The sequence below is a fragment of the Spermophilus citellus genome (assembly GCF_964194105.1).
Source record: "Spermophilus citellus genome assembly, chromosome: 9".
Classification (NCBI taxonomy): Eukaryota; Metazoa; Chordata; class Mammalia; order Rodentia; family Sciuridae; genus Spermophilus; species Spermophilus citellus.
Window position 1 is genome coordinate 20,232,884 of NC_138191.1, and position 27,744 is coordinate 20,260,627.

The 27,744-nt window shown below is 34.5% G+C and overlaps 1 protein-coding gene across 1 annotated transcript in view; it reads right to left on the reverse strand.

Moving 5' to 3' along the window:
* Window positions 1–27,101, reverse strand: part of LOC308657382 (bile acid receptor-like) — a gene marked incomplete at both ends in the record, with an annotated part of 34,382 nt that extends 7,281 nt beyond the window's left edge. The window contains 7 exons of the mRNA XM_081309030.1: window positions 5,486–5,583; window positions 6,226–6,325; window positions 6,525–6,629; window positions 6,726–6,868; window positions 22,998–23,138; window positions 25,015–25,377; window positions 27,011–27,101. Coding sequence (XP_081165156.1) covers window positions 5,486–5,583; window positions 6,226–6,325; window positions 6,525–6,629; window positions 6,726–6,868; window positions 22,998–23,138; window positions 25,015–25,377; window positions 27,011–27,101 — 1,041 coding nt within the window. The remainder of the gene's footprint in view (window positions 1–5,485; window positions 5,584–6,225; window positions 6,326–6,524; window positions 6,630–6,725; window positions 6,869–22,997; window positions 23,139–25,014; window positions 25,378–27,010) is intronic.
* Between the last annotated feature and the right edge of the window lie 643 nt (window positions 27,102–27,744).

Here is a 27,744-nt window from a genome sequence, read left to right on the forward strand (position 1 = left end):
GGTAAAAAAGTGACAAGAAGTATTCCAAACATATGGACCAGGAAAACAAGCAGGAGTAGCTTTTCTCATATCTGACAAAGTACATTCCAAGAAAGAATTAATCAGAAAAGACAAAGAAGGACATTACATTCAAGTAAAGGGAACAATCCAACAAGAAGATATAACTATAGTAAACATTTATGCCCCAAAGTTCAATGCACCCAATTACAAAAAAAATACTCCATGACATTAAATTCCACATAGACCCCAACATAATAATACTGGGGGATTTCAATACACTCTTATCACAAGTAGGTCATCAAAACAAAAAATCAACAAAGATATCTCAAACCTAAACAAAACTATAAATCAAATGGACCTAACAGCTTAAGAATATTCTATCCCCAAATAGCTAAATTTTCCTTCTTCTCAGCTATGCATGAAACTTTTTCCAAAATAGATCATATTCTAGGCCACAAAGCAAATCTTAGCAAATATGAAAACACTGATAGAATACCATGTATTTTATCAGATCATAATGAGATGAAATTACAAATCAAGAGCAAGAAAAATAATAGAAACCGTGTAAACTCATGGAGATTGAATTATACTTTCATAAATAACAATGTATCAAAGAGGAAAAATGAGAACAGAAATCAAGAAATTCTTAGAAATGAATGAGAACAAAGACACAACACATCAAAATCTCTTGAACAGTAGGAAAGCAGTTCTAAGGGGCAAATTTATATCACTGAATGCCCACCTTAAAAAATTAAAGGAATCCCAAATAAATAAGCTTTTTTCTACCAAGGCTTTAGAAAAAGAAGAACAAGGTAACCCCAAAACAGTAAAAGGGATTAATTACATCAGAGCCAAAATCAATGAAATTGAGAATAAGAAAATAATACACCAGATCAAGGTAATAAAGAATTTGTTCTTTGAAAAGATAAAGAAAATAAATAAACCCTTAGCCAAACTAATAAAAGAAAGAATGAAAAAAAGCAAATCAACGAGATCAATGATGAAAAATGAGCTATTACCACAGACCCCTCTGAAATCCAGAGTATTTTCAGACCAAATTTTGAAAATTCATGCTCCAGTAAACATGAAAATATGAAGACATGAACAAAATTTTAGATACAGATATATGACCTACCCAAATTGAACCAGGAAGATATGGAAATCCTAAATAGACCAATAAAAAGTAATAAAATTGAAACAGCAATTAAAAGACTTCCAAAAAAGAAAAGCCCTGAACCTAATAGATTCTCAGCTGAGGTCTACTGGACCATTACAGAATAACACCAGTCTTTCTCAAATTATTCTATGAAATTGAATGAAAAAAAAAAAACACTCCCAAATACATTTTATGAGGGCCAGGTGTGGTGCTGCACACCTGTAATCCTAGCAGCTCAGAAGGCTGAGACAGGAGGATCACAAGTTCAAAGTCAGCCTCAACAACAGCAATGCAGGGGCTGGGGATATGGCTCAAGCAGTAGCGCGCTCGCCTGGCATGCGTGTGGCCCACATACAAACAAAAGATGTTGTGTCTGCCAATAACTAAGAAATAAATATTTTTTTAAGAGAGAGAGAGAGAGAGAATTTTAATATTTATTTTTTAGTTCTCGGCGGACACAACAACTTTGTATGTGGTGCTGAGGATTGAACCCGGGCCGCACGCATGCCAGGCGAGCACGCTACCACTTGAGCCACATCCCCAGCCCAAGAAATAAATATTAAAAATTCTCTCTCTCTCTCTCTCTCTCCCTCTCTCTCTCTCTCTCTCTCTCTCTCCCTCTCTCCCCCCCCTCCCTCCCTCCCTCTCCCTCTCCCTCTCTCTCTTTTTCTCTCTCTCTCCTAAAAAAAAAAAAAAAAAAAAAAAACAGCAATGCACTAAGCAACTCAGAGAGACCCTTTCTCTAAATAAAATACAAAATAGGGCTGGAGATGTGGCTCAAGGGTTGAGGGCCCCTGAGTTCAATTCCTGGTACCAAAACAAAGAAACCTTCCCCCCCCCCAAAAAAAAAAAACATTTTATGAAACTAATATAAACCTGATTCCAAAACCAGACAAAAATGCATCAAGGAAAGAAAATTATAGACCAATATCCCTGAGGAACATAGATGCAACTATTCTAAATAAGATATTAGCAAACCACATTTAAAAATACATCAAGAGTTGGGCACAGTAACATGCACCTATAATCCCAGTGGCTCAGGAGGTCGAGGCAGGAGGATCACAAGTTCAAAGCCAGCCTCAACAAATTAATGAGGCCCTAAGTAACTCAGTGAGACCCCATCTCTAAATAAAATACAAGAAAGGGGTGGGAGTATTGCTTAGTGGTTAAGTGCCCCTCGGTTCAAACGCTGGTACCAAAAAAATAAAAAGTGAATCAGGAAGGTAATATACCATGATTAAGTGGGTTTCATTCAAAAGATGCAAAGTCAGTTCAACATACACAGATCAATATATGTGATTCATTATTTAAACAAAACTAAAAACAAAAATCATAGGATCATTCAGGAAAAGCCTTTGATAAAATTCAGTACCCATTTATGTTAAAAATGCTAAAAGCTATCGATCAAGGGAAGTTACCTCAATATCATAAGGTCATTTATAACAAACCAAAAGCAAACATCATACTAAATGGATAAAAACTAAAAGCATTTCCACTAAATTCAGGAACAAGACAAGGCTGTCCACTCTCACCTCTCAAAAAGCAAACATCATACTAAATGGATAAAAACTAAAAGCATTTCCACTAAATTCAGGAACAAGACAAGGCTGTCCACTCTCACCTCTCCTATTCAATATAGTCCTCAAAACATTAGCCAGAGCAATCAGGCAAGAAAAGGAAATCAAAGGGATACAAATAGGAAAAGAACTCAAGCTATGGGGCTGGGGATGTGGCTCAAGCGGTAGCGCGCTTGCCTGGCATGCGTGCGGTCCGGGTTCGATCCTCAGCACCACATACCAACAGGGATGTTGTGTCCGCCGAGAACTAAAAAATAAATATTAAAAATTTCTCTCTCTCTCTCTCTCTCTCTCTCTCTCTCTCTCTCTCTCTCTCTCTCTCCTCTATCACTCTCTCTTTAAAAAAAAAAAAGAACTCAAGCTATCTCTGTTTGCCCATGATATGATCCTATATCAAGAAGATCCAAAAAACTCCACCAGAAATTTCTAGAACTTATTACTGAATTTAGTAAGTAGCAGCATACAAGGTCAATACCCATAAAACAATAGCTTTCCTGTATTCCAACAGTGATTCAGTCAAGGAAGAAATCAGAAAAACCATCCCATTCACAATAATCTATAAAAAAAAGAAAGAAACTTGGGCATTACTCTAACCAAGGAGGTAAAAGAGCTCTAAAATGAAAATTACAGAATACTGAAGAAAGAAGTTGAAGAAGATCTTGGAAGATGGAAAAGTATCTCAAGTTCTTGAATAGGCAGAATTGATATTGTCAAAATGGCCACATTACCAAAAGCAATATACAGATTCAATGCAATCCCCATCAAAATACCAATGGCATTCTTCACAGAATTAGACAAAAACAAATTTTAATTCATTTGGAAGAATAAGAGACCCAGAATAGCCAAAGCAATATTAAGCAAGAAAAGTGAACCAGGAAGCATCATAATACCTGATTTGAAATGATACTGTAGAGCTGTATTAACAAAAGCAGCATGGTACTGACACCAAAATAGACATGAAGACCAGTTAAATAGAATAAAATATACAGACACACCCATAACCCTCTAGCCATATGATATTTCACAAAGGTGCCAAAAACAAATCTTGTAGAAAAGACCGTCTTTTAAACAAATGGTGCTGGCAAACTAGATAGCTTTATGTAGAAAAATAAAATTAGACCCCTATTTTTCACCCTACACTCAAATTGGAAAAGAACTGGATTGGATCAATTGAAATGGATCAAAGACAAAATACAGGGTCAACACTCCATCACAGAGGTGGTGGCACAGACTTCCTTAACAAGACTCCCAAAGCACAAGAAATAAAACCAACAATCAATAATGGGATGTCATTAAACTAAAAAGTGTCTGCACAGTGAAGGAAATGATTAAGAGCTGGCAGAGAGAGACTACCGAATGGGAGAAAATCTCAGCCAGCTACTCCTTCAATACAGGATTAATATCCAGAATATACAAAGAACTCAAAAAACTTAGTACCAAAAATCAAATTGTCTAATCAATAAATGGGCAAAAGAACTAAACAAAAATGTCTCAATAGAAAAAACACAAAACACCAATAAATATGTGAAAAAAATGTTCAACATTTTTAGCAATCAGGGAAATGTAAATCAAAACTATACTAAGTTCCATCTAACTCCAGTCAGAATGGCAATGGTCAAGAACACAATAAATACAAGATTGTGAGGAGAAAGGAATACTTGTACATTTTTGATGGGATGGCAGACTAGTACAACCACTCTGAAAAGCGGTATGCAATTTCCTCAAAAAACTAGGGATGGAACCATCATATGACCCAGCTATCCTACTCTCCGGTATTTTCCCAAAAGATCTAAATCAGCATACTAAAGTAGCACCATCACATCAATGTTTATAGCAGCACAATTCACAATAGCTAAATTACAGAATCCACCAGATGCCTGTCAATAGATGAATGAATAAAGAAATTGTGAGATACACACACACAATGGAATTCTGCTCAGCCATTAAAAAGAATGAAATTATGACATTTGCTGGTAAATGGATGGAAATCAAAAATACCACACTAAGTGAAATTAGACAAACTCAGAAATCTCTCAAAGGTCAAATGTTCTCATATGTGGAAGCTAGAGTAAAATAAAGGAAAGGGGGAAGGAATGATAAGATTACATAGAGAACCAATCAAATACAAATTAATTAATCAAAGACAAATGAAAGGAAGTCTAGTAGAGTAGAAGAAGGAGGGGGGAAGATGGGACAGAAAAGAGGGGAAGAGGGAGCATCATTAACTGAAACCTATTTCCATGCATGTATGAGTTTGTGAGGATTAACCCAACTACTATTTATAATCATAAACTAATACAAAAAAAAAAGGAATGACTTTTTTAAAATACAAAAAAGCAAGCCAGGCACAGAAGCACACACCTATAATCCCAGCAACTTGGGAAGCTGAGACAGGAGGAGGAATGCAAGTTCAAGGCCAGCCTCAGCAACTTAGTGATGTCCTAAGCACACAGTGAGACCCTGTCTCTTAAGTTTAAAAATAAATAAAGGATTGGAGATGTGATGCAATGATAAAGCCCCTCTGGGTTCAATCTCCAGTACCAATAAAAAAAAAAAAGAAAGGAAAAAAAGCTAGACCAAACATAATATTATGTTTATAGTATTAGAACTATAAACATCTGTCATAAGATATTTATTCCTATACCAATTGGTAAAATAAAATGAAAATATTTTAGATATATCATTTGTTGCTAAATTTTATTATAAATTTCAAAATTAAAAAGAAAGCCATTTTACTTTTGGAGGTTGATACTTTCTGACTGTAAAGTTGGGCCACATGAAGAAAAATCACTTCAGCTTTAGATCCCTTCTGTAGTGCAGTCTGGTCCTCACTAGTCAAATTTTCGAATCCTTTAATAAAAGATCATGAAAATATATATAGATAATGAAAAATAATTTTCAGACATAGTATTTAATGTTTTAAATTATTAATTTTCTTATGAATTCTAAATGTTCCCTTAGAATAATCATGATATATAACTTCAAATTTGAATAAAATTCTTGATTGCACATGGTAATACTTTGGGGCACTTTCATCAGATAATCCTTTTCTTCTAGCAAGGACAAATTAAACATAATTGATTTAGACTTGAAGAATTTATTTTATAATGAATCATGTGTGCATGTAAATAGCTAAGTTTTGGCCCAGAGTGGCTCCACATTTTTAATATTGTACAGGGAATCTTCTTTTTGTTTCATGTTTCATTTAAAACAACAAAAACAAATCATTTCCAAAAATTAAACATGCAAATAAATATGTTTATCTTAACTCTTAAGTGTTGACGTATTTGAATAATATTTTTAAATATTTAGATTTTCACCCACATGATTAATTGGAGCAGGCAGACATAAACATGTTTTGGCAGTTAGAAGTGGCATTGGTAGAAAACATAGAGGTTTTGTTTTCCTTACAATACCCTCTTCCTTTAAAATATGGAACATTTTAAAAAATTGAAGTGGTAAATTAGTTTTTTCCAAAAGCAAAGCAATTACCTGGAAGTCCCTTGGTAAACTCCATCATCCCATGGACATGAAGGATAGCTATCTCTAAGAGTTGTAAAAAGCTCATTTCAGGATTGGTATATTCCTGCAGCTAACCCATAGAAAGAACTACAATTAATAAATTATTATATTCATTTAAACAACTGTTGAAACTTTAAACTGTTGTGTTAGTCCTTCATTTTTTAAAGAAAATATCATTAAAAAGGAAATGTTAAAGAAACATTTTCTAAAGAAAATGTTATAAAATGTTATTAAAAAGTTATGAACTATTTCTTGCTAGTAATACATACAAATTTCTTTGTTTCCTCCAAAGGAATCATATATTTTTGATGTGCAGCCACAATGTTATTAATAAGCTGATGTTCCTCTTGAGTTAATTCCATGTTCTCCTGAGTCTGTTAGAAAGTATAGTGAGAAATTATTCATGCATACTCATTAAACAAAACATCATTAAAGAAAAAACAAAAAAATTATAAATGAAGAAGTCTTGCCACTTTTCCAGATCTAGTGGTGGATGATACAAGTTTGTTGTCTGCTCCTTCCTCTTCCACTTTGACATTATAGTAAAAACTATTCTTCTGCTTAAAGTTCTTTCGAAGCCTCTTTGATTTGCGTTGGATTTCTGTGAGTAAACCTGTGATATTATAAAATTTATGTAAAACATTTTTGACTTGGCAATAACATAATAGGATTTTTATGAAATTGTCTTATATTGTATACTTATATGACACTAGACTTGACTTTTTACAAAGAATATTTATTTGGGGGTATTTATATCACAGCAATTGAATTTATTATATTTATTTCTCCTATTTCTTATAAAATTATGGTGAATACCTAAAAGCCCTTTATTCAAGCAAAAAATCAAACATTAATTTTGTCCGTCCAAATTATAAATTTAAAATTTTATATAATAACACCAACAGTAATTATATCCTGAAAGCAATATAGAATATTGTTTATAGAGCAGTGGAACTACCTTACCAACAGCTTCTTGTGATTTTTCAAAATGAGTAAAGTCAAGATTTTTTCTTGTTATAAACAAGACCAAGGTACTGATACATTTTTGTAAACAATTTTAATTCAGGGTTTATTGTGTTTATGGGGTTTTTTAAATTTTTTTTTAGTTGTTGATAGACCTTTATTTTATGTATTTATATGTGGTGCTGAGAATCGAACACTGTGCCTCAACATGCCAGGCAAGTGCGTTACCACTGAGCCACAGGCACAGCTTTATGTGTTTATGGGTTTTTAAATCTTCATCTGGTACCTCTACCTGAACAGCAGTCCATCAGTCACTACTAAAATTAGTCAAATATTAATATTTACCTTTTGCAATGTAAGCCATTTCTATAAGCATTTAAAACATAGCTATTATATTAACAAACATTATATGCTGGGGTGCAGCTCAGTGATAAAGTGCTTGCCTAGCATGCATGAGGCCCTAGGTTTGATCCCCAACACTGTAAAAATAAGTAAATAAATAAACAAATAAATAAATCTAAAACTTGCTGGGCACAGTAGCACACATCTGTAATCCTGGCAATTTGGGAGACTGAGGCAGGAGTGTTGCAAGTTTGAAACCAGCCTCAACAACTTAGCAAGACTCTCAGCAACTTAGCATTCAATTCCTAGTACCAAAATTATTAATTAATTAAAAATATTATATCAGGAGCTATAATGGAGAACAAAAGCCTTAGTCTCTTTCTAAATGATTTCATCATTTTTGTTAGGGAACAAGAATATATCCAAATATAAAGCCATTTTAGCTGGGTATGGTAGCACTTGCCTGTAATCCCAGGGACTCAGAACATTGAGGCAGGATGATTGCAAATACAAAGTGAGCTTCAGCAACTAAGTGAAGCCCTAATCAACTTATCTAGAACATATGTCAAAATTTAAAAAGCACCAGGTGTGGTGGCACACACCTCTAGTCCCAAAAGCTGGGTTGGCTGAGGCAAGAAGGATTGGAGGTTCAAAACCAGCCTCAGCAACTTAGTGAATCCTTGAGCAACTTAATGAAACCTTGTCTCAAAAAAAAATGCATACACACACACACACACACACACATATGGCTGAGGATGTGGCTCAGTGGTTAAGCACCCCTGGGTTCACAAATATGAAGCCATTTAAAACATCAAGAAAGGGTGCTGAGTGGTTTTCAAGATGGCAGAATAGAGGAAGTTGCTTTCCTGGATGCTCCATGATATGAAACCAAGAAAGTAGACAGGCAACTTCTCTGCAAATGAGGTACTTGAAACCTTTCGGGACACTACAAGTCCACAGGATAGAAATTCTACTACCTCAGATCCATACTACTAGATGGGTAGACACACAAACAACATGAAAAATCAAGGGAACAAATCTTCCCAAACAAACCAAGATACTCCAATAACAGAATTCATCAACACCACAGTGGAAGAAATGTCAGAGAAGGAGTTTAGAATGTACATAGTTAAACTGATCTGCAAAGTAAAGGATGGTATTAAGAGTGAAATCAGAGAGTAAATAGGGGAAGTGAAAGATCACTTCAATAAAGAGGAAGAAATGCTGGGGGAAAAAAGCAAGCAGAAATCCTTATAATGAAGGAATCAATAAACCAAATTAAAAATTCAATGGAAAGCATCACCAATGGACTAGACTACTTGGAAGACAAAACTTCAAGCAATGAAGACAAAATATATAATCTTGAAAATAGAGTTGACCACGGTGAGAAGATGTTAAGAAACTATGAACAAAACTTCCAGCAAATATGGGAAAACATTAAAAGACCAAATTTAAGATTTTTGGGGATAGATAAAGGCACGGAAATACAAACCAAAGGAACGCACAATATTTCCAATGAAATTATAACTGAAAATTTCCCAAACCCAAAGAATGAAATGGAAAATCAAATACAAGAGGCTTACAGGACCCCAAATGTACAAAATTACAACAGTCCCACACCAAAACACATTATAATGAAAATGCATAACATTCAGAATAAGGATGGGGTTTTAAAGGCTACAAGAGAAAAGTATCAAATTACATATAGGGGGAAACCAATTGAGATCTCAGCTGATTTCTCAACCCAGACACTCAAAGCTAGGAGGTCCTAGAATAACATACACCAAGCTCTAAGAGAAAATGATGCCAACTAATAATTCCATATCTAGCAAAATTAAGCTTCAGATTTGAAGATGAAATAAAAACATTCCATGATAAACAAAAGTTAAAAGAATTTGCAACTGAGAAAGCTTGCACTACAGAACATTCTCAATAAAATATTCTATAAGGATGAAATGGGGGGAAAAAAGTGAAAACCAACAAAGGAAGGAACTACACTAAAGGAATAGTCAATCAAAGGAAAAACTAATTCAAATTAAAGACTAGAAATAAACCCAAGTGATCGGGAATACAAATATCTCAATAATAACCTAGAACATTAATGATCTAAACTCATCAATCAAAAGACATAGTCTGGAAACCTGGATTAAAAAACAAGACCCAACAATGTGCTGTCTCCAAAAGACTCATCTCATAGGCAAACACATCCACAGATTGCATGTGAAAGGATGGGAAAAACCATATCATTCACATGGATCATGTAAACAAGCAGAGGTCACTTTTTTAATATTTATTTTTTAGGGGCTGGGGATGTGGGTCAAGTGGTAGTGTGCTCGCCTGGCATGCGCAGGGCACTAGGTTCAATCCTCAACACCACATAAAAATAAAAAAATAAAGATGTTGTGTCCACCGAAAACTAAAAAATAAATATTAAAAAATTCTCTCTCTCTCTCTCTCTTAAAAAAATACTTATTTTTTAGTTGTGGTTGGACACAATACCTTTATTTCACTTATTTATTTTTATGTGGTGCTGAGAATCAAACCCAGGGTCTCGCACATGCAGGGCAAGCACTCTACTGCTGAGCCACAACCCCAGCCCACAAGCAGAGGTTTCTATCCTTGTGTCAGATAAAGTAGACTTCAAGCCAACATTAATCAGAAGGGACAAAGAAGGACATTTCATACTTCTTGAGGGAATTATACATCAATAAGACATAACAATTGTAAATATTTATGCCCCAAACAATGGAGCATCTACACACATCAAACAAACCCTTCTCAATTTCAAGAATCAAATAGACCACAACACAATAATACTGGGTGACTTTAACACTACTCTCTCACTACTGGATAGGACCTCCTAACAAAAACTAAACAAACTATAGAACTAAATAAAACAATCAATAATTTAGACTTAACAGACACATATAGAATATTTCATCCATTAATGAGCAAATACACTTTCTTCTCAGCAGCACATGGATCCTTCTCTAAAATAGGCCATATCTTATGCCACAAAGCAGCTAGAGATAATACCCTGCATTCTATCAGATCATAATGGATTAAAATTAGAAATCAATGATAGAATAAAAAATAGAAGCTACTCTAACATCTGGAGACTAAATAATATGCTATTGAATGATTCATGAATAACAGAAGAAATCAGGGAGGAAATAAAAAAATACTTAGAGGTAAATGAGAATAATGATATGACATATCAAAATCTCTGGGACATTATGAATGCTATGCTAACAGGAAAGTTCATTGCATTGAACTCATTCATTAAAAGAATAGAAAGTCAATGAATAAATGACCTAACATTACATCTCAAAGCCCTAGAAAAAAAAGAACAAATCAACACCAAAAGCAGTAGAAGACAGGAATAATTAAAATCAGATCTGAAATAAATGAAATTGAAACAAAAGAAAGAATTCAAAAAATCGGCAAAATTTAAAGTTTGTTCTTTGATAAAATAAATAAAATTAATAAACCATTAGCCACACTAACAAAGAGAAAGCAAAGAGAAAACTCAAATTACTAAAATTCATGATGAAAAAGGAAATATGATGGACACTACTGAAATACATTAAATAATCAGACACTATTTTGAAAATTTATACTCCAATAAAATCTTAAAGACATTGACAAATTCCTAGAGACACATGGCCTACCCAAACTGAATCACAAGGACATACACAAATTAAACAGATAAATTTCGTGCAATGAAATTGAAAACACCATCAAAAATATTTCCAATTAAGAAAAGCCCAGGACTAGACAGATTCTCAGCCAAGTTCTACAAGAACTTCAAAGGAGAATTAACAACAATCTTCCTCAAATTATTCCATGAAACAGAAAAGGAGAACCCTTCCAAATTCATTCTATGAAGCTAGTATCACCAAACCAAAAAAAGACACATCAAGGAAATAAAACTTCAGACCAATATCCCTAATGAACACAGATACAAAAATTCTCAGTAAGATTCTGGCAAATTGCATACAAAAACATATTAAGGGGCTGGGGTTGTGGCTCAGAGGTAGAGCGCTCACCTACCATGCATGGGGCACTGGGTTGGATCCTCAGCACCACATAATAATAAAATGAAGATGTTGTGTCCACCTATAACTAAAAAATAAATATTTTTTAAAAAACATATTAAAAAGATAGTGCACCACGATAAAGTGGGGTTCATCGGAGGAATGCAAGATTGGTTCAACATACAAAAATCAATAAGCACAAATTATCACAACAATAGACTTAAAGACAAGAATCATATTATCATCTCAATAGATGTAGAAAAAGCATTTGACAAAGACAGCACCCCCTTCATGTTCAAAACACTAGAAAAACTAGGGATAATAGGACCATACCTCAATATTTTAAAAGCTAAATATGCTAAATCCAAGGGCAACATCAAATTTAAAAGGAGAAAAATTGAAAGCATCCCTCTAAGAACTGGAATAAGACAGGATGCCCTCTTTCACCACTTCTATTCAACATTGTCCTTGAAACTCTAGCAGGAGCAATTAGAAGAAAGAAATTAAAGGGATATGAATAGGAAAAGAAAGCTCAAACTATCCCTATTCGCTGATGATGATTCTATACTAAGAGGACCCCAAAAATTTCACCAGAAAACTTCTAGAACTAATAAATGAATTCAGCAAAGTAGCAGGATATAAAATTAACACCCAGAGATCAAATGCATTCCTTTACATCAGTGATGAGTCCATTGAAAGAGAAATTAGGAAAACTACCCCATTCACAATAACCTCAAAAAAAATACTTGGAATCAATCTAATAAAAGAGATGAAAGGCCTACACAATGAAAACTACAGAACACTAAAGAAAAAAATTGAAGAAGACATTAGAAGATGGACAGATCTTCCATGCTCTTGGAAAGGCAGAATTAATATTGTCAAAATTACCATACTACCAAAAGCATTATACAGATTTAATACAAATCCTATTAAAATTCCAATGAAATTCTTCATAGAATAGAAAAGGCAACCATGAAATTCATTTGGAAAAATAAGAAGCTCAGAGTAGTCAAAGCAATCCTTAGAAAAGTGAAAAAGGATGCACCATGATACCAGTTCTTAAATTATACTACAGAGCCATAGTAATAAAAATGGCATGGTATTGGCACCAAAATAGATACATAGACCAATGGTACTGAATAGAAGACACAGAAACAAATCCACCTGAATATAGTTATCTCATACTAGACATAGGCTCCATAAACATACATTGGAGAAAAGATTACTTCTTGAAAAAATGATGCTTGAAAACTGGAAATTCATATGCAGCAAAATGAAATCAAACCCTATCTTGCACCTGCACAAAACTCAACTCAAAATGTATCAAGGACTTAAGCACTAGACAGAGATTCCTATGCCTAATAGAAGAAAAATTAGGCCCAAATCTCCACCATATGGGCTTAGGAGTTGACTTCCTTAACAAGACTCCTAAAGTACAAGAAGTAAAATCAAGAATCAATAAATGGGGGGCTGGGGATGTGGCTCAAGCGGTGGCGCGCTCGCCTGGCATGCGTGCGGCCCGGGTTCGATCCTCAGCACCACATACAAACAAAGATGTTGTGTCCGCCGAAAACTAAAAAATAAATATTAAAAAATTCTCTCTCTCTCTCTCTCTTTCTCTCTCTCCTCTCTCACTCTCTCTTTAAAAAAAAAGAATCAATAAATGGGATAGATTTGAACTAAAAAGCTTCTTTACAGCAAAGGAAACAATAATGTGAAAAGACAGTCAACAGAATAGGAGAAAATCTTTACTACTTGCACCTTAGATAGAACACTAATCTCTAGGATATATAAAGAACTCAAAAACTTAACACACACACACACACACAAAAAAAACAAATAACCCAATCAATAAATGAGCTAAGGAACCGAACAGACATTTCACAGAAGAAATACAATTGATCAACAAATATATGAAAAAATGTTCAAAATCTCTAGCAATTAGAGAAATGCAAATCAAAATTACACTGAAAGCCAAGTGTGATGGCACACATCTGTAATTCCAGCATCTCAGGAAGCTGAGTCAGGAAGATCGAGAGTTCAAAACCAGCCTCAGCAACAGCGAGGTGCTTAGTAACTCAGTGAGACCCAATCTCTAAATAAAATACAAAGTAGGTCTGGGGATGTGGTCAGTGATTGAGTGCCCCTGAGTTCAATCCCCAGTACCAAAAAAAAAAAAAAAAAAAAAAAAAACCTACACTGAGATTCCATCTCACTCCAGTCAGTATGACAATTATCAAGAATACAAGAAACAATAAATGTTGACAAGGATATGGGGAAAAGGCACACTCATACATTGCTGGTGGCACTGCAAATTTGTGCAACAACTCTGGAAAGCAGTATGGAGATTCCTCAGAAAACTTAGACTTGGAACCACTGTTTGATCTAGTTACCCAATCCTCAGTCTATATCCAAAGGACTTAAAATCAGCATAATACAGTAACGAAGCCAAATCAATATTTATAGCAGCTCACTTCATAATAATTAAACTATGGAACCAACCTAGGTGGTTGATGAACAGATGAATTGATAAAGAAAATGTCATACACACACACACAATGGAATATTACTTAAGTCTTCTTCTTAAAGAAGAATGAAATTATGTCATTTACTGGTAAATGGATGGAGCTGGAGAATGTCATGCTAAGTAAAATAATCCAATCCCAAAGAACCAATGTTTTCTCTGATATGCAGATGCTAATTCACAATAAGTGGGGAGGGTGGTGGCTAGGGAAGAATAGAGGTACTTGGATTAGACAGAAGGGAGTGAAGGGAGGGGAGGGGAATGGGGGTACAAAGTATAATAGAATAAATCAGACATTATTACCCTATGTGCATATATGATTGCGTGACTAGTGTAACACTACACCATGTATAACCAGAAGAATGAGAAGTGATACTCCATTTATGTATAATGTGTCAAAATTCAATTTACTGTCATGTATAACTAATTGAGAACAACAACAAAAAAGGGGGTGCAGAGTGCAACTGCCAAGGCACTGTCCTTCACTTGTGTGCTATCAGTGATAGGGCCCATGGTGTTAGGAACATGGTGTCCCTGAAGCTTGCATGTTGAAGCCTAACCCACAATATTGCACTAGTTGGACATGTGACCTTCAAAGATGTGATGAAGTCAAAATGAGATAGTTAGGGAGGCCATAAACCAACATGACCTGTCCTTATAAAACTAAGACAAAGAACCCCATCACCAAACCCAGGGAGAGGCCCCAGGGGAAGCAAACCTTGTGTGTACCTTGAGTTTGGACTTCCAGCCCTCAGATGAATGAGGAAATGAATCTCTGCTGCTTGTGCCTGCCACCCCACAACCCTGCCAGTTTGCTATAGCTAGTCCCAGCAGCCCCAGGAGACTCAGACATACATCAGTAGGAGCTGTACTAGGATGACTGTCTTACTCTCTAAATGCTACCCCTGTGAGTTTGCTTCTGGTGATATGATCATACCCAATTCTAGGAATGAGAGACCTGATGTAAATTTGTAAATATGATGATTCTTCATTTTTTATGGACTCATTTATTTGATCTTAAAGTGCATGGTTACATTTGTGTTTTTACTCCCACTTTGGATATAGACTGACATACCCCACAACACTATAGACTCTTGCCTTCCAAACCTTTTATCATTATAAATGTCTCCAAAATAAATCACACCTGGAAGCTCAAATAAAAATAATGATGATTTAAAAATAAATAAAACATATCAAGTAAATATCAAAATAATTTGAACTGACTACACATATGCAAAAAATAAAGTAGTTAGAATCAGAGGGAATTAATTGTGGGAAAGCTTACTAAAGAGGTATATAAATGTTTAAGTTTCGTTGAGGGGAAAGAAGAGTCCCCTACAGGAAAAGGAAATAACAACGAGGCAAAGATAAATACATCACAGAAGGCGGGAAAAAATAAAAGTATGTGTATGAAGACATGATTTGGTGTGACTATACAACCAGAGATATGAAAAATTGTGCTCTATATGTGTAATAAGAATTGTTATGCATTCCACTGCCGTATATAAATTTTAAAAAAAGAAGGGGGGAAAATAAACTGATAAAATCTTACACAGAGGCTAGAGGAAATGATGGTAAAGGACATCAACTGTAGAACTATTTCCGCCCCCACACACATTTTTTATTGGTACATTATAGTTATACAAAATAATGGGTTTATTGTTACGTTTGCATACATGCACACAGTATAACAATATTATTTGGCCAATATCACTCCCCAGCACTTTCTCCCTCCCTCCTGTCCTCTCACCCACTCCTTGTCCTCTTCCCTTCCTCTATTCTACTGATCTCCCTTTGATTTTCATGAGATTCCCCCACCCTACCTTTCTGTTCTTTTCTTCATTAGCTTCCACACATGTGAGAAAACATATGACCCTTGACTTTCTGAGTTTGGCTTATTCCACTTAACATAATGTTCTCAAGTACCATTCATTTTTCTATAAATGACATAATTTCATTTTTATTTATACTGAATAAAACTCTATTGTGTATATACACCACATTTTCTTTATCCATTCATTCATTGATGAACACATAGGCTGGTTCCATAGTTTGGCTATTATGAATTGTGCTGCTATAAACATGGGTACTCAGGTGTCACTATAGTATGATGCCTTTAATTCTTAAGGATAAATATCAAGGAGCTGCCTAGTATGTATGAGGCACTGGGTTCGACCCTCAGCACCACATATAAAAATAAATACATAAAATGAAGTCATATAAAAAAGCAATGTACCTTCAGAAAAAGATAGTTGGTATAAAGAACTAACTGAGCAACTTGATTAATGGATGAATGTCAATCTGTAGAAAGATTCTTTTTTTATTTCATAAGAGTTTTATTGTGGTAAAATATACATAACATAAAAATTGCCATTTTAGACATTTTTCATTATAATATTCAGTGGCATTAATTACTTACACAATGTTGTACAGCCATATACCACTGTGTATTACCAAAAATTCCTATCACCCCAAATAGAAACTATAGCCATTTTTAATAACTCCCTATTCCCCCAGCTTGCAGCCCTTGGGAACCTCTTTCTGCTTTGTGTCCTTATGAATTTGCCTATTCAAGATAGTCCCTTTACGTAGCATCATACAGTATTTGTCCTTTTGTCCCTGGGTTATTTCACTTAGCATAATGTTTTCAGAGTTCATTTGTAGAAAGATTCTTAATGGTAAATCCCAGTTTCCATCCTGCAACTAGTTCTAGTCATTATTTTAAACTACAATCTGGAAAAAGGTTTTCAATATCAGAAATCATAGGGAAATATCCCAAAATATTATACAACACAAAAATAATTTTAAAAGCTCTTCAGAGACTGAATAATACACTAATAAATAACAAAGGAAAATTCACTGAGGATAAATGTTAGGACCAGCATATGATGTCAACCTCTGACTTTTTCCAATGCTTCTTAGCCTGTGAAATCATCTTTGCAATGTTTCTGAACTAATCTTGAATAACATGAAGAGTCACTGTCACACATTATATTTCTGATTTTAACATAGTATAATGGTTAACATATAGACATCAGAATACCTGAGTTTAAACCGTGCTCTTAGCTGTGTGCCTCTCTATGATTTACTTTCCTCATTCATTAAAAAAAAAGGTATTAACACTACCTACTACATGTGGTTACAATAAGAACTGAATGAGATAATATATTGAGATGTTTGGTCCCTTTTTAGTTATACTTATTGGTTTTCAGCTCTTCAGTGAGAATACAGCCTTGTTTTGAGCCCTACCTAACATATTTGACCAGGTACCTAAAAACATTTAGATCTCACCACTTCTCTTCCCTGAAAGAAGAGGACTTGGTCCCCTATATCCTCAAACTTTGGCTAGGATTGTAATTCACTAGTGTTCTGAAGCCATGGCATTACAACTAATCTAATTTCAAATTTTATCACTACTGAAAACAACCTATTATAATCATACCTCAAAAAATGAACATGGAATACCTTGTCAATAAATCAAGTCTGTCTTTGACATACCACTTTTGAACACTGTAGAAAAAAATTGACCGACATCCCTCAATATTCAAGGATCCTCCTAGGTTGTTCATCCCAGCTATAAATCTTCACTAATTTATTTCCTCTCATCTTCTACCAGCCTATGCTTGAGGATTCATCATGCTTAAAGCTATGCTTCCCTGAGTTTAGTCTGAATAAGCTATATAGAGATGAGTAAATTAATAATTAACTAATTGTGGATGTAAAAGCAAAGGAAGGTAGTTTGTCAACCCTTAGCTCAACATGAGATAATACTAGGGTCTAGACCTGCTGAGCTACTAACACTGAACTGAGGTTAAAACAGACAAAAATGGATCAATAATACAGCCACCTATAAAATCCAACATGCTTTTAACTTATTGTGTGTGTGTGTGTGTGTGTGTGTGTGTGGTGCTGGGGATTGAACATGGGGCTTTGTGCATGCAAGGCAAGCACTCTACCAACTGAGCTATATCCCAGCCTTACTTTTAATCTATTTTAATATATTCCTAGTAACTAAAAAGATATAAGTATTTGACTTCCACTCTGTATGTAAGACCACACATTGAGTACCATATATTTGGTAATGGACGTGGCACTTTAAAATGAGAGAGCCAGACGAGGTGCACACACCTGTAATTTCATGGACTTGGGAGACTGAGGCAGGAGGATTACAAGTTTGTGGCCAGCCTCAGCAACTTAGTGAGGCTCTAAGCAACTTTTTTGAGACCCTGTCTCAAAATAAAAATAAATAAGAAAAATGGCTGGGAATATGGCTCAATAGTTAAGCACCCCTGGGTTCAATTCCTGGTACAAAAATAAATAAATGAACAGAGAGAAAATAATTCATGAGGGACATAATACTTGACGAATTATCATGTGGTAAGGGAATTAAGACCAAAAGAGAAGCCAATCACCAAAAACCAAAGGTCAAATGTACTCTCTGATAAGCAGATGCTAACACGTAACAAGGGGTTTGGGAGGAAGAATATAAATTTAGTGGATTAGACAAAAGGGAATAAAGGGAAGCGGGGGTAGGAATAGGAAAGACAGTGGAATGAATTGGACATAACCTTCCTATATTCATATATGAATATACCATCAGGGAAACTCATATTCAAACATCTTATATAACGATAGAATAGGATCCTAATTAGAATAAATTATACTTCATATACATATGTCAAATATACAGTACTGTCATGTATATCTAAAAAGAACAAATAAATTTTAAAAGACTCCAGAAGAAAGGAAGTAATGTTTAACAGACCTGTTTGAGCAGGATTCTATGGCCAATTATGACCAATTGTATTATCATTATTAATCCGTAAAAAACATCAATCAAAGTACTAAACACTGGATATTTTCAGGTCAATTTAAGGGTAAATGTAACATAAAAGAGCTATAATAATTATGGCAGGAATCTGGATGCATGTGAATAATATCTGAATAATGTTTATGTCCATATATCATAATAACTACATTCATATCAAGTCTCTTTGACCTTTGCATAATTCATTCAAGTTTAAAGGAAAGGAGGGAAGATTTCATTTATAAATTGACACAGAAGAATACAAGTTTCCTTTTATATAGGCTTTCAGACATAGGTTACAAGACAATTTATCAAGCCAGACATGGTGGTGCACACTTGTAATCCCAGCAACTCAGGAGGTGAGGCAGGAGGATAACAAGTTAGAGAACAACTTCAGCAATTTAGCAAGGCCCTAAAAAAGTCAGTGAGACCCTGTCTCAAAATAAAAAATAAAAAGGGCTGGTGATGTGGCTCAGTCAAAAAGTACCCCTGGGGGGCTGGGGATGTGGCTCAAGCGGTAGCGCGCTCGCCTGGCATGCGTGCGGCCCGGGTTCGATCCTCAGCACCACATACCAACAAAGATGTTGTGTCCGCCGAGAACTAAAAAATAAATATTAAAAATTCTCTCTCTCTCTCTCTCCTCTCTCACTCTCTCTTTAAAAAAAAAAAAAACAATCCTCTTAAAAAAAAAAAAAAAGTACCCCTGGGTTCAATCTTATTATCCTCATCACCCCCCCGCACCCCCCCCACACACACACACACAAAGACAATTTATCGGGAACTTCGATGGACCAAATTGTATCTCCCAAAATCTCATATGTTGAAGCTCTAATCCCCAATGTGATGGTATCTGGAGATGGAGCTTTAGGAAAGTAATTATACTTAGATGAATTGCAAGGATGGGGCCCTGATGATGGAATTAATGCCTTATGAGAAGGGACATCAGAGAGTTTATTTTCTCCTTTTCATTATGTGAGGTGCCGCAATAAGAAGGTAACTGTCTACAACTTAAGATTATTATGGAAGTTGAAGGTTGATTGAACTACATAGAATGGAGAAATGTCCAGGAAACTAATAGCATAATTATAAGATAATAAAGGTTTGCATTAACGCTAGATTAGACAGGAAAAGAAAACATTAATATTACTTTATAAAAAATAACTTGAAAATCGTCTGGAAATTTGAGCCAGAGAAAATGGGAAGTAATTGAGAAAATTTTGCCAAAATTTTAGTACTACTATGGGGATTAAATGACATTATTTAACTAAAGCAAAAAATACAGTAAACATAGAAGAGACTCAAAAAATTAGACACTTAAGAAGACCCTGTCCCAAAAAAATAAAAAGGTCTGGAGATTTAGATCAATGGCAGAGCAGTCCTGAGTTCAATCTTCAGTCCTAGGGAGATAGGTGGTAGATTATACCCTCTTCTGCCTATGCAGTTGCATTTTTTAACACCTATGTGTTAATTGTTAGGAAGCTCTACATATCTAGTTATTCTGTAGGCTTTTGAAAATTACTAACTTAAAATTCTGCTCTTTACAGACGAAAGAAATTAAAGGCATAAAAATAGGAAAAGAAGAACTTAAATTATCACTATTTGCGGATGACATGATTCTATACCTAGAAGACCCAAAACGGTCTACAAAAAAACTACTAGAACTAATTAATGAATTCAGCAAAGTGGCAGGATATAAAATTAACACACATAAATCAAAGGCATTTCTGTATATCAGTGACAAAACTTCTGAAACGGAAATGAGGAAAAACACTCCATTCACAATAACCTCAAGAAAAATAAAATACTTGGGAATCAACCTAACAAAAGAGGTGAAAGACCTATACAATGAAAACTACAGAACCCTAAAGAAAGAAATAGAAGAGGATCTTAGAAGATGGAAAAATATACCCTGTTCATGGATAGGCAGAACTAACATCATCAAAATGGCGATTTTACCGAAAGTTCTCTATAGGTTCAATGCAATGCCAATCAAAATCCCAATGGCATTTCTTGTAGAAATAGATAAAGCAATCATGAAATTCATATGGAAAAATAAAAGACCCAGAATAGCAAAAACAATTCTAAGCAGGAAGTGTGAATCAGGTGGTATAGCGATACCAGATTTCAAACTTTATTACAGAGCAATAGTAATAAAAACAGCATGGTACTGGTACCAGAACAGGCGGGTGGACACAGAGACTAACCCACAAAGCTACAACTATCTTATACTTGATAAAGGAGCTAAAAACATGCAATGGAGAAAGGATAGCATCTTCAACAAATGGTGTTGGGAAAACTGGAAATCCATATGCAACAAAATGAAACTGAATCCCCTCCTCTCGCCATGCACAAAAGTCAACTCAAAGTGGATAAAGGAGCTAGATATCAAATCAGAGACTCTCCGTCTGATAGAAGAAAAAGTTGGCTCCGATCTACAGATTGTGGGGACGGGCTCAAAATTCCTTAATAGGACACCCATAGCACAAGAGTTAATAACAAGAATCAACAAATGGGACTTTCTTAAACTGAAAAGTTTTTTCTCAGCAAGAGAAACAATAAGAGAGGTAAATAGGGAGCCTACATCCTGGGAACAAATTTTTACTCCTCACACTTCAGATAGAGCCCTAATATCCAGAGTATACAGAGAACTCAAAAAATTAGACAATAGGAAAACAAATAACCCAATCAACAAATGGGCCAAGGATATGAACAAACACTTCACAGAGGAGGACATACAATCAATCAACAAGTACATGAAAAAATGCTCACCATCTCTAGCAGTCAAGGAAATGCAAATCAAAACCACCCTAAGATACCACCTCACCCCAGTAAGATTGGCAGCCATGATGAAGTCAAACAACAACAAGTGCTGGCGAGGATGTGGGGAAAAGGGTACTCTTGTTCACTGCTGGTGGGACTGCAAACGGGTGCGGCCAATTTGGAAAGCAGTATGGAGATTCCTGGGAAAGCTGGGAATGGAACCACCATTTGACCCAGCTATTGCCCTACTCGGACTATTTCCTGAAGACCTTAAAAGAGCACACTACAGGGATACTGCCACATCGATGTTCATAGCAGCACAATTCACAATTGCTAGACTGTGGAACCAACCCAGATGCCCTTCAATAGATGAATGGATAAAAAAAATGTGGCATTTATACACCATGGAATATTACGCAGCACTAAAAAATGACAAAATCACGGAATTTGCAGGGAAATGGATGGCACTAGAGCAGATTATGCTTAGTGAAGCTAGCCAATCCCTAAAAAACAAATACCAAATGTCTTCCTTGATATAATGAGAACAACTAAGAACGGAACAGGGAGGATGAGCAGGAAGAAAAGACTAGCATTAAACAGAGACATGAGGCGGGAGGGAAAGGGAGAAAAAAAGGGAAATCACATGTAAATGGAGGGAGACCCCCATTGTTATACAAAATTACATTTAAGAGTTTACTAGGGGAATGGGATAACAAACATGGAGGGAAATGAATTACAGTAGATGGGGTAGAGAGAGAAGATGGGAGGGGAGGGGAGGGGGGATAGTAGAGGATAGGAAAGGTAGCAGAATACAACAGTCACTAATATGGCAGTATGTAAAAATGTGATGTGTAACCGATGTGATTCTGCAATCTGTATTTGGGGAAAAAATGGGAGTTCATAACCCAATTGATTCTATTTTATGAAATATGATTGGTCATGAGCTTTGTAAAGTTGTGAACATCCAATAAAAAAAAAAATAAAAATAAAAATAAAAAAAAAAATTCTGCTCTTTACAGATATAGTTACAACTTTAGGTTAGGTAACATAAAAATATAAGAATTTCTAATTAAGATGAAATATGATCATTTCCAAAATTAGAGCAACACAGTTATAGAGCAGGATTATTGGAAATAAATATTCAGATTGATAATTGGCTATCCTAGTTGTACAGTTACCAGAAAAGTAGAATAAACAATATATATAAATGTTCAAAATTATGCCTTGAAGAATGCATTAAGTTCTCAATAAGAAAATTTAAAATTCCCTCAACAAAATAAACCAAAGCAAAAAACACAATAGTACTTACATTCTGCCAACATGCCTACTGCTTTACACTTTTTCAGTCTGCACTCTTGACATTTTCTACGCATATACATGTCCATTTCACAATGACCACCATTCTTGCAACTATATACTGCATTTTTGGTGATGCTACGTCGAAAAAAACCTAACAATAAAATTTTTCAGATTTTATCATAAGTATTTTAATTGTCATTATTACTAATATATACTGTTATAGTAAATAATTAAGTTAACTAAATTATTTCTTAAATTTTTTTCTCCTGATAAAAAGTTTTTGCTTAATATGCATTTATCTGGAAAATTGATCTTTTCCTAATTGATCTATTCTATCCCAACATTGTGCCTTTAAATAGTCACACCTGAGAATTAAACTAAATAATTCTATCACATTAAGAGACTCTAGTTTTACAATAGTTATAATGTATCATCTAAAAGACTTTTTAAAACTTTTACAGATAATCAAGTTCCCCTGAAGCATCTCTCACTGCTCTCTTGAAAGAATATGTGATCAGGTAAATAAAACCATAAGAAAAACCTTTTTTCTCATACTTTCATACCTGCCCATATCCCATCACCCCCACCACCACCACCTTTGTTATTGTACTTCCCTCGAAGAGAAAGTGCTGCTAGTTTGGTTTAAGACATTAAAGAGTTCATAATTGGAAGGAAGGAAGGTTTTCTATTTCACTTCCTAATCCTTGCAAAAAAAACAGTTCCTCTTCCCATTTCCTCCTTTATTTCTTGTTCTATGCAAGTTCCTGACCTCTTCCTCTTCTTTCCATTTCAAACAGTGAGGCTTAGTCAGTGCCCTCCTTAAAGCCCTGTCATATGCTCTTGAGAATATGAGTTCCATGGCTTAGATTCAACAGAGTAAAAGTCTTAGTTTAGGTTTTCAGAACTACGCATCATTTTTTAACCTAATTTTAATAGCAAAACTCTGCATTTCAAGAGTAGGCACACATTTGCCCCACTGTTCTGTTTACAAAGCTCATTCCCTGTGGTCTTCATTTGGCTATTCTTTGAAGGGATAGGTTGAGAGTTTTCTAAGAATAAAACTTAACTTGACCTCTAACTAATATTTATACCTATGCCATATTGGCCTAATCATTTCTAGGTTCAGTCCTAACCTTGATTTTTTTTTTCCAATGCTAAAATTCAAATCCAGGGCCTTGTATTTATTCTAGGCAAGTGCTCTACCTGCTGAGCTACATCCCCAATCCTGCATTTATGAATTTAAAAGTGCAAGAGTACTTCAAAACTGTTCAAAATCAAAGAATGTTTCATTCTTTGCAGATGTCAGTTTTGGTCTTCACTTTCAGACCTTCAATTTTTCTTCAAAAAAATATTTCAAGATAAGAATGGTGGCACAGGCCTGTAATCCCAGCTTCTCAGGCGGCTGAGACTGTAGGTTCACAAGCTGGAGGCTAGCCTGGGCAATTTAGTGAGACTAAATTGTATCAAAAAATAAATTATAAAAGGGTAAAAGGGGCTAGGGATATAGCTCAGTGGTAGAACACTTGCCTAGGATGTGTAAAGTCCTGGGTTTGATCCCCAGCACCACACACACACACACACACACACACACACACACACACACACACACAGAAATAGAAAAGAAAAATAGGCTTAGAATATTGAAAGTCACTTAATTCAAATCCCCTCCAAATGCATAACTTACATCAACCACATAAAAAGAAATAATGTTTAACATTCAAATCTTCTTCAAAGATCTATTCCAGCATCAGATTCTTGTAGGAATATGAAATCTTTCTGTTATATTAATATTGAATTTTATATTTAAATGTAAAAGCCCTTAGCAAAAATGAAAAGAAAACTGAACTTAAAATTTTATATTTTATTTTTATGTCTTTGATACCACTGATTGATCACTTTAAATATGCCATGGCTCATTCTGATTTGATTTTTCACACTTTAAAATGAAAAGTATTCTCATATGCCTAGGATGTCATGGCTCTTCAGTGAACACTAAGATTTCAAGTTTCTTTTAACTTTATCCTTACCTTTGCAACCTTCACAAGTAAGTGCATTGTAATGATATCCTGATGCCTTATCACCACAAACTACACAGAGTTCTTTCTGTCCCTTCATTTGCAAAGAACAAGTTGGCTTGGACCTTTTTATTCCAGGGTATCCATCTTCAACATTGTGAGCAACCACATAAGTGGTTTTATTTAATTCACAAGAATCAAGTCCACACTGTCCATCACTACTGTACTGTGGATCCAAGCCATAGGTGTCGAAATGGTTTTGTAAAGATTGGGATTGTAGAGCCGGAGGAAACTGAGCTGTAGAATACTGGCAATGAGGTGATTCTTGAAAATCAGTGTTGTACAGCTGATAATCAATTTGTTCTGGCAAAATATCTAGTTTTATTTTTTTTTTTTTTAAAAAAAAAAGAGCAAATAGTAAAAAGTCAAATTTTCTTAATTTATTTTCAAATTTCAAAATATTTCATGCTCAACAAAGAGTTTAACATTCCTACTATGTCCCTTTGCAATATATTGATAAATGTCACCATCCCAGAGATACGCAGAGGTTGATCAGGAGCTAAAGAAAGGGTAAAGTTTCCTAATGGCTCATATACCAATTCCATCTCCCTTCTTAGTAGAAGAGTTCGAAATGGAAGAAGAGTTTCCCTATCCTCTACATTTTCCTTGTCCCACTTATACTGGTCTTAGTGCAAACAGGTCAGAAACTATGTGAATTAATAAGTTATTCCACCCTCAAAAAGAAAGAAAGAAAGAAAGAAAGAAAGAAAGAAAGAAAGAAAGAAAGAAAGAAAGAAAGAAAGAAAGAAAGAAAAGCTAACATACATTTTTAGCTTATATGGTTAAGAAATGTTTTTGTTTGAACTTCTCATTTAATATATCAATACTCTCCTTTGTCACTTATAGCCTAACTTAAATTACTATTTTCTTTTTTGTTCTGGTGTTTATCTGGGGAAAAATTTACCTACCTTGCAGGATTATATAAGAATGAAATTTTAAAAAAGAATGAAATAAAATATGATAGTTAAAAGCATATATAAACTATAAATTGACATCTATTGTATATCATTATTATTATCAGAAGTTCCCAAACACCAACTTACTTCCTGCTTTTGTTAGAATTATTGATTTAAATCCAAAATATTGGCTCCAACAGAACCCCAGGATACTTAGTTGTTCCATGTCTGTAACTAGTAATAGTTGTACTTTTCCTAGTGCTTAATCACCTGGTGATAAGACTTATTCTTACCCAAAAATTTTACTACAAAGATTGGTAAACAGTACAATTTCTATTGTTTCGTATAAGTCATTTACAATCTTAGAACATCCAATACAACTCTAAAGGTTGAATGAATACTAAATAGCCTGATATAAGAAGAAAGGTTATAAGTAAAACAATGTAGACTTAAAGAAGAAGAAGAAAGGAGGAGGAGGAAGAGGAGAAGGGGAAGACCCTTCTTGGATGACAGACAAAACAAAGAAAGAACTGTCTTTTTCACCCCAGTAGAACACTACCTAATGTTCCATTTTCATGGAAAACAGTTTAAATTACTTTTTGAAAATGGCAAGATGAAATTTTTATTATTGCCTTGGTCTTTTTGTAAAAAATAAAATAAAAAATCTATTGTCTCTGCATTGTTTTCTTTCTTTCCCTTTTACAAGAATCTTACATTAGGACTAAAATTTCAAGTATGCTAAATAATAATAAATAATAATAAAATTTCAAGTATATTACTGTGAATTCCATTTACTAATCTGCATAAAAACTAGTTTCAACTAACTCCTAAAAATAACTCCAATTTTTTAATTGAGTATAATTTTAAACTGTTACATCTTTTCCTCTTTACCTTTGATTCTGGACTAACAATATATTACTGGTTTTTAAAATTATTTTTTCCTGTAGAAAATTATTTATTCATTTGTTAATTTTTTAAAAACAATCTTTAATTAACCATAATTCCTATAAAAATATTTATTGACTATTTTACTTTAGTTCTTTGTTACATACCATAGTACTGCATAGGTTCAGCAAGACAGTACCCATCAAATGTAGTAACATAAGTGTTTGCCATTCTCTGGTACAATTCCCACTGCTTCATTCACTCCAGGCAATGCTGAATTTTTCAGAATCAAACCTGAAGAAAAAAAATTTCACAGACTATTTGAACAGGTGATTGTTAAATCAGTATGATCTGATAGTATAGTGTACTTCAAAAAAATAGTTTAGCAGATTTATGCATAATTTATATTTATACTTTAATTGACAAAATTATGATTTTCATATCTCTAAGCATCAAATTATTTAATTTTGCCAATTTCTTATTGCTCAGCTGTTTACAAATAACTTAATAAATTTTGGTAGGTAATAATCATTATCAGCTATAATGTTATTTGTAAAAGCGTAGCAAGTTTACTGGGCTGGGGTCATAGCTCAGTGGTAGAGTGCTTGCTTAGCACGTGTGAGCCACTGAGTTAAATCCTGAACACCACATAAAAATAAATAAATAAAATAAAGGTATTGTGTTCGTCTACAACAAAAATGTATTTTTAAATACCAAATTTATTGTTATTTATAAATGTATTAAGTTTACTAATTATTATTATATTAAGCTTATTTGTATATTAAAAAAAAAAAAAAAGCTTTCGGGCTGGGGATATGGCTCAAGCGGTAGCGCGCTCGCCTGGCATGCGTGTGGCCCCTGTTCGATCCTCAGCACCACATACAAAAAAACAGAAGATGTT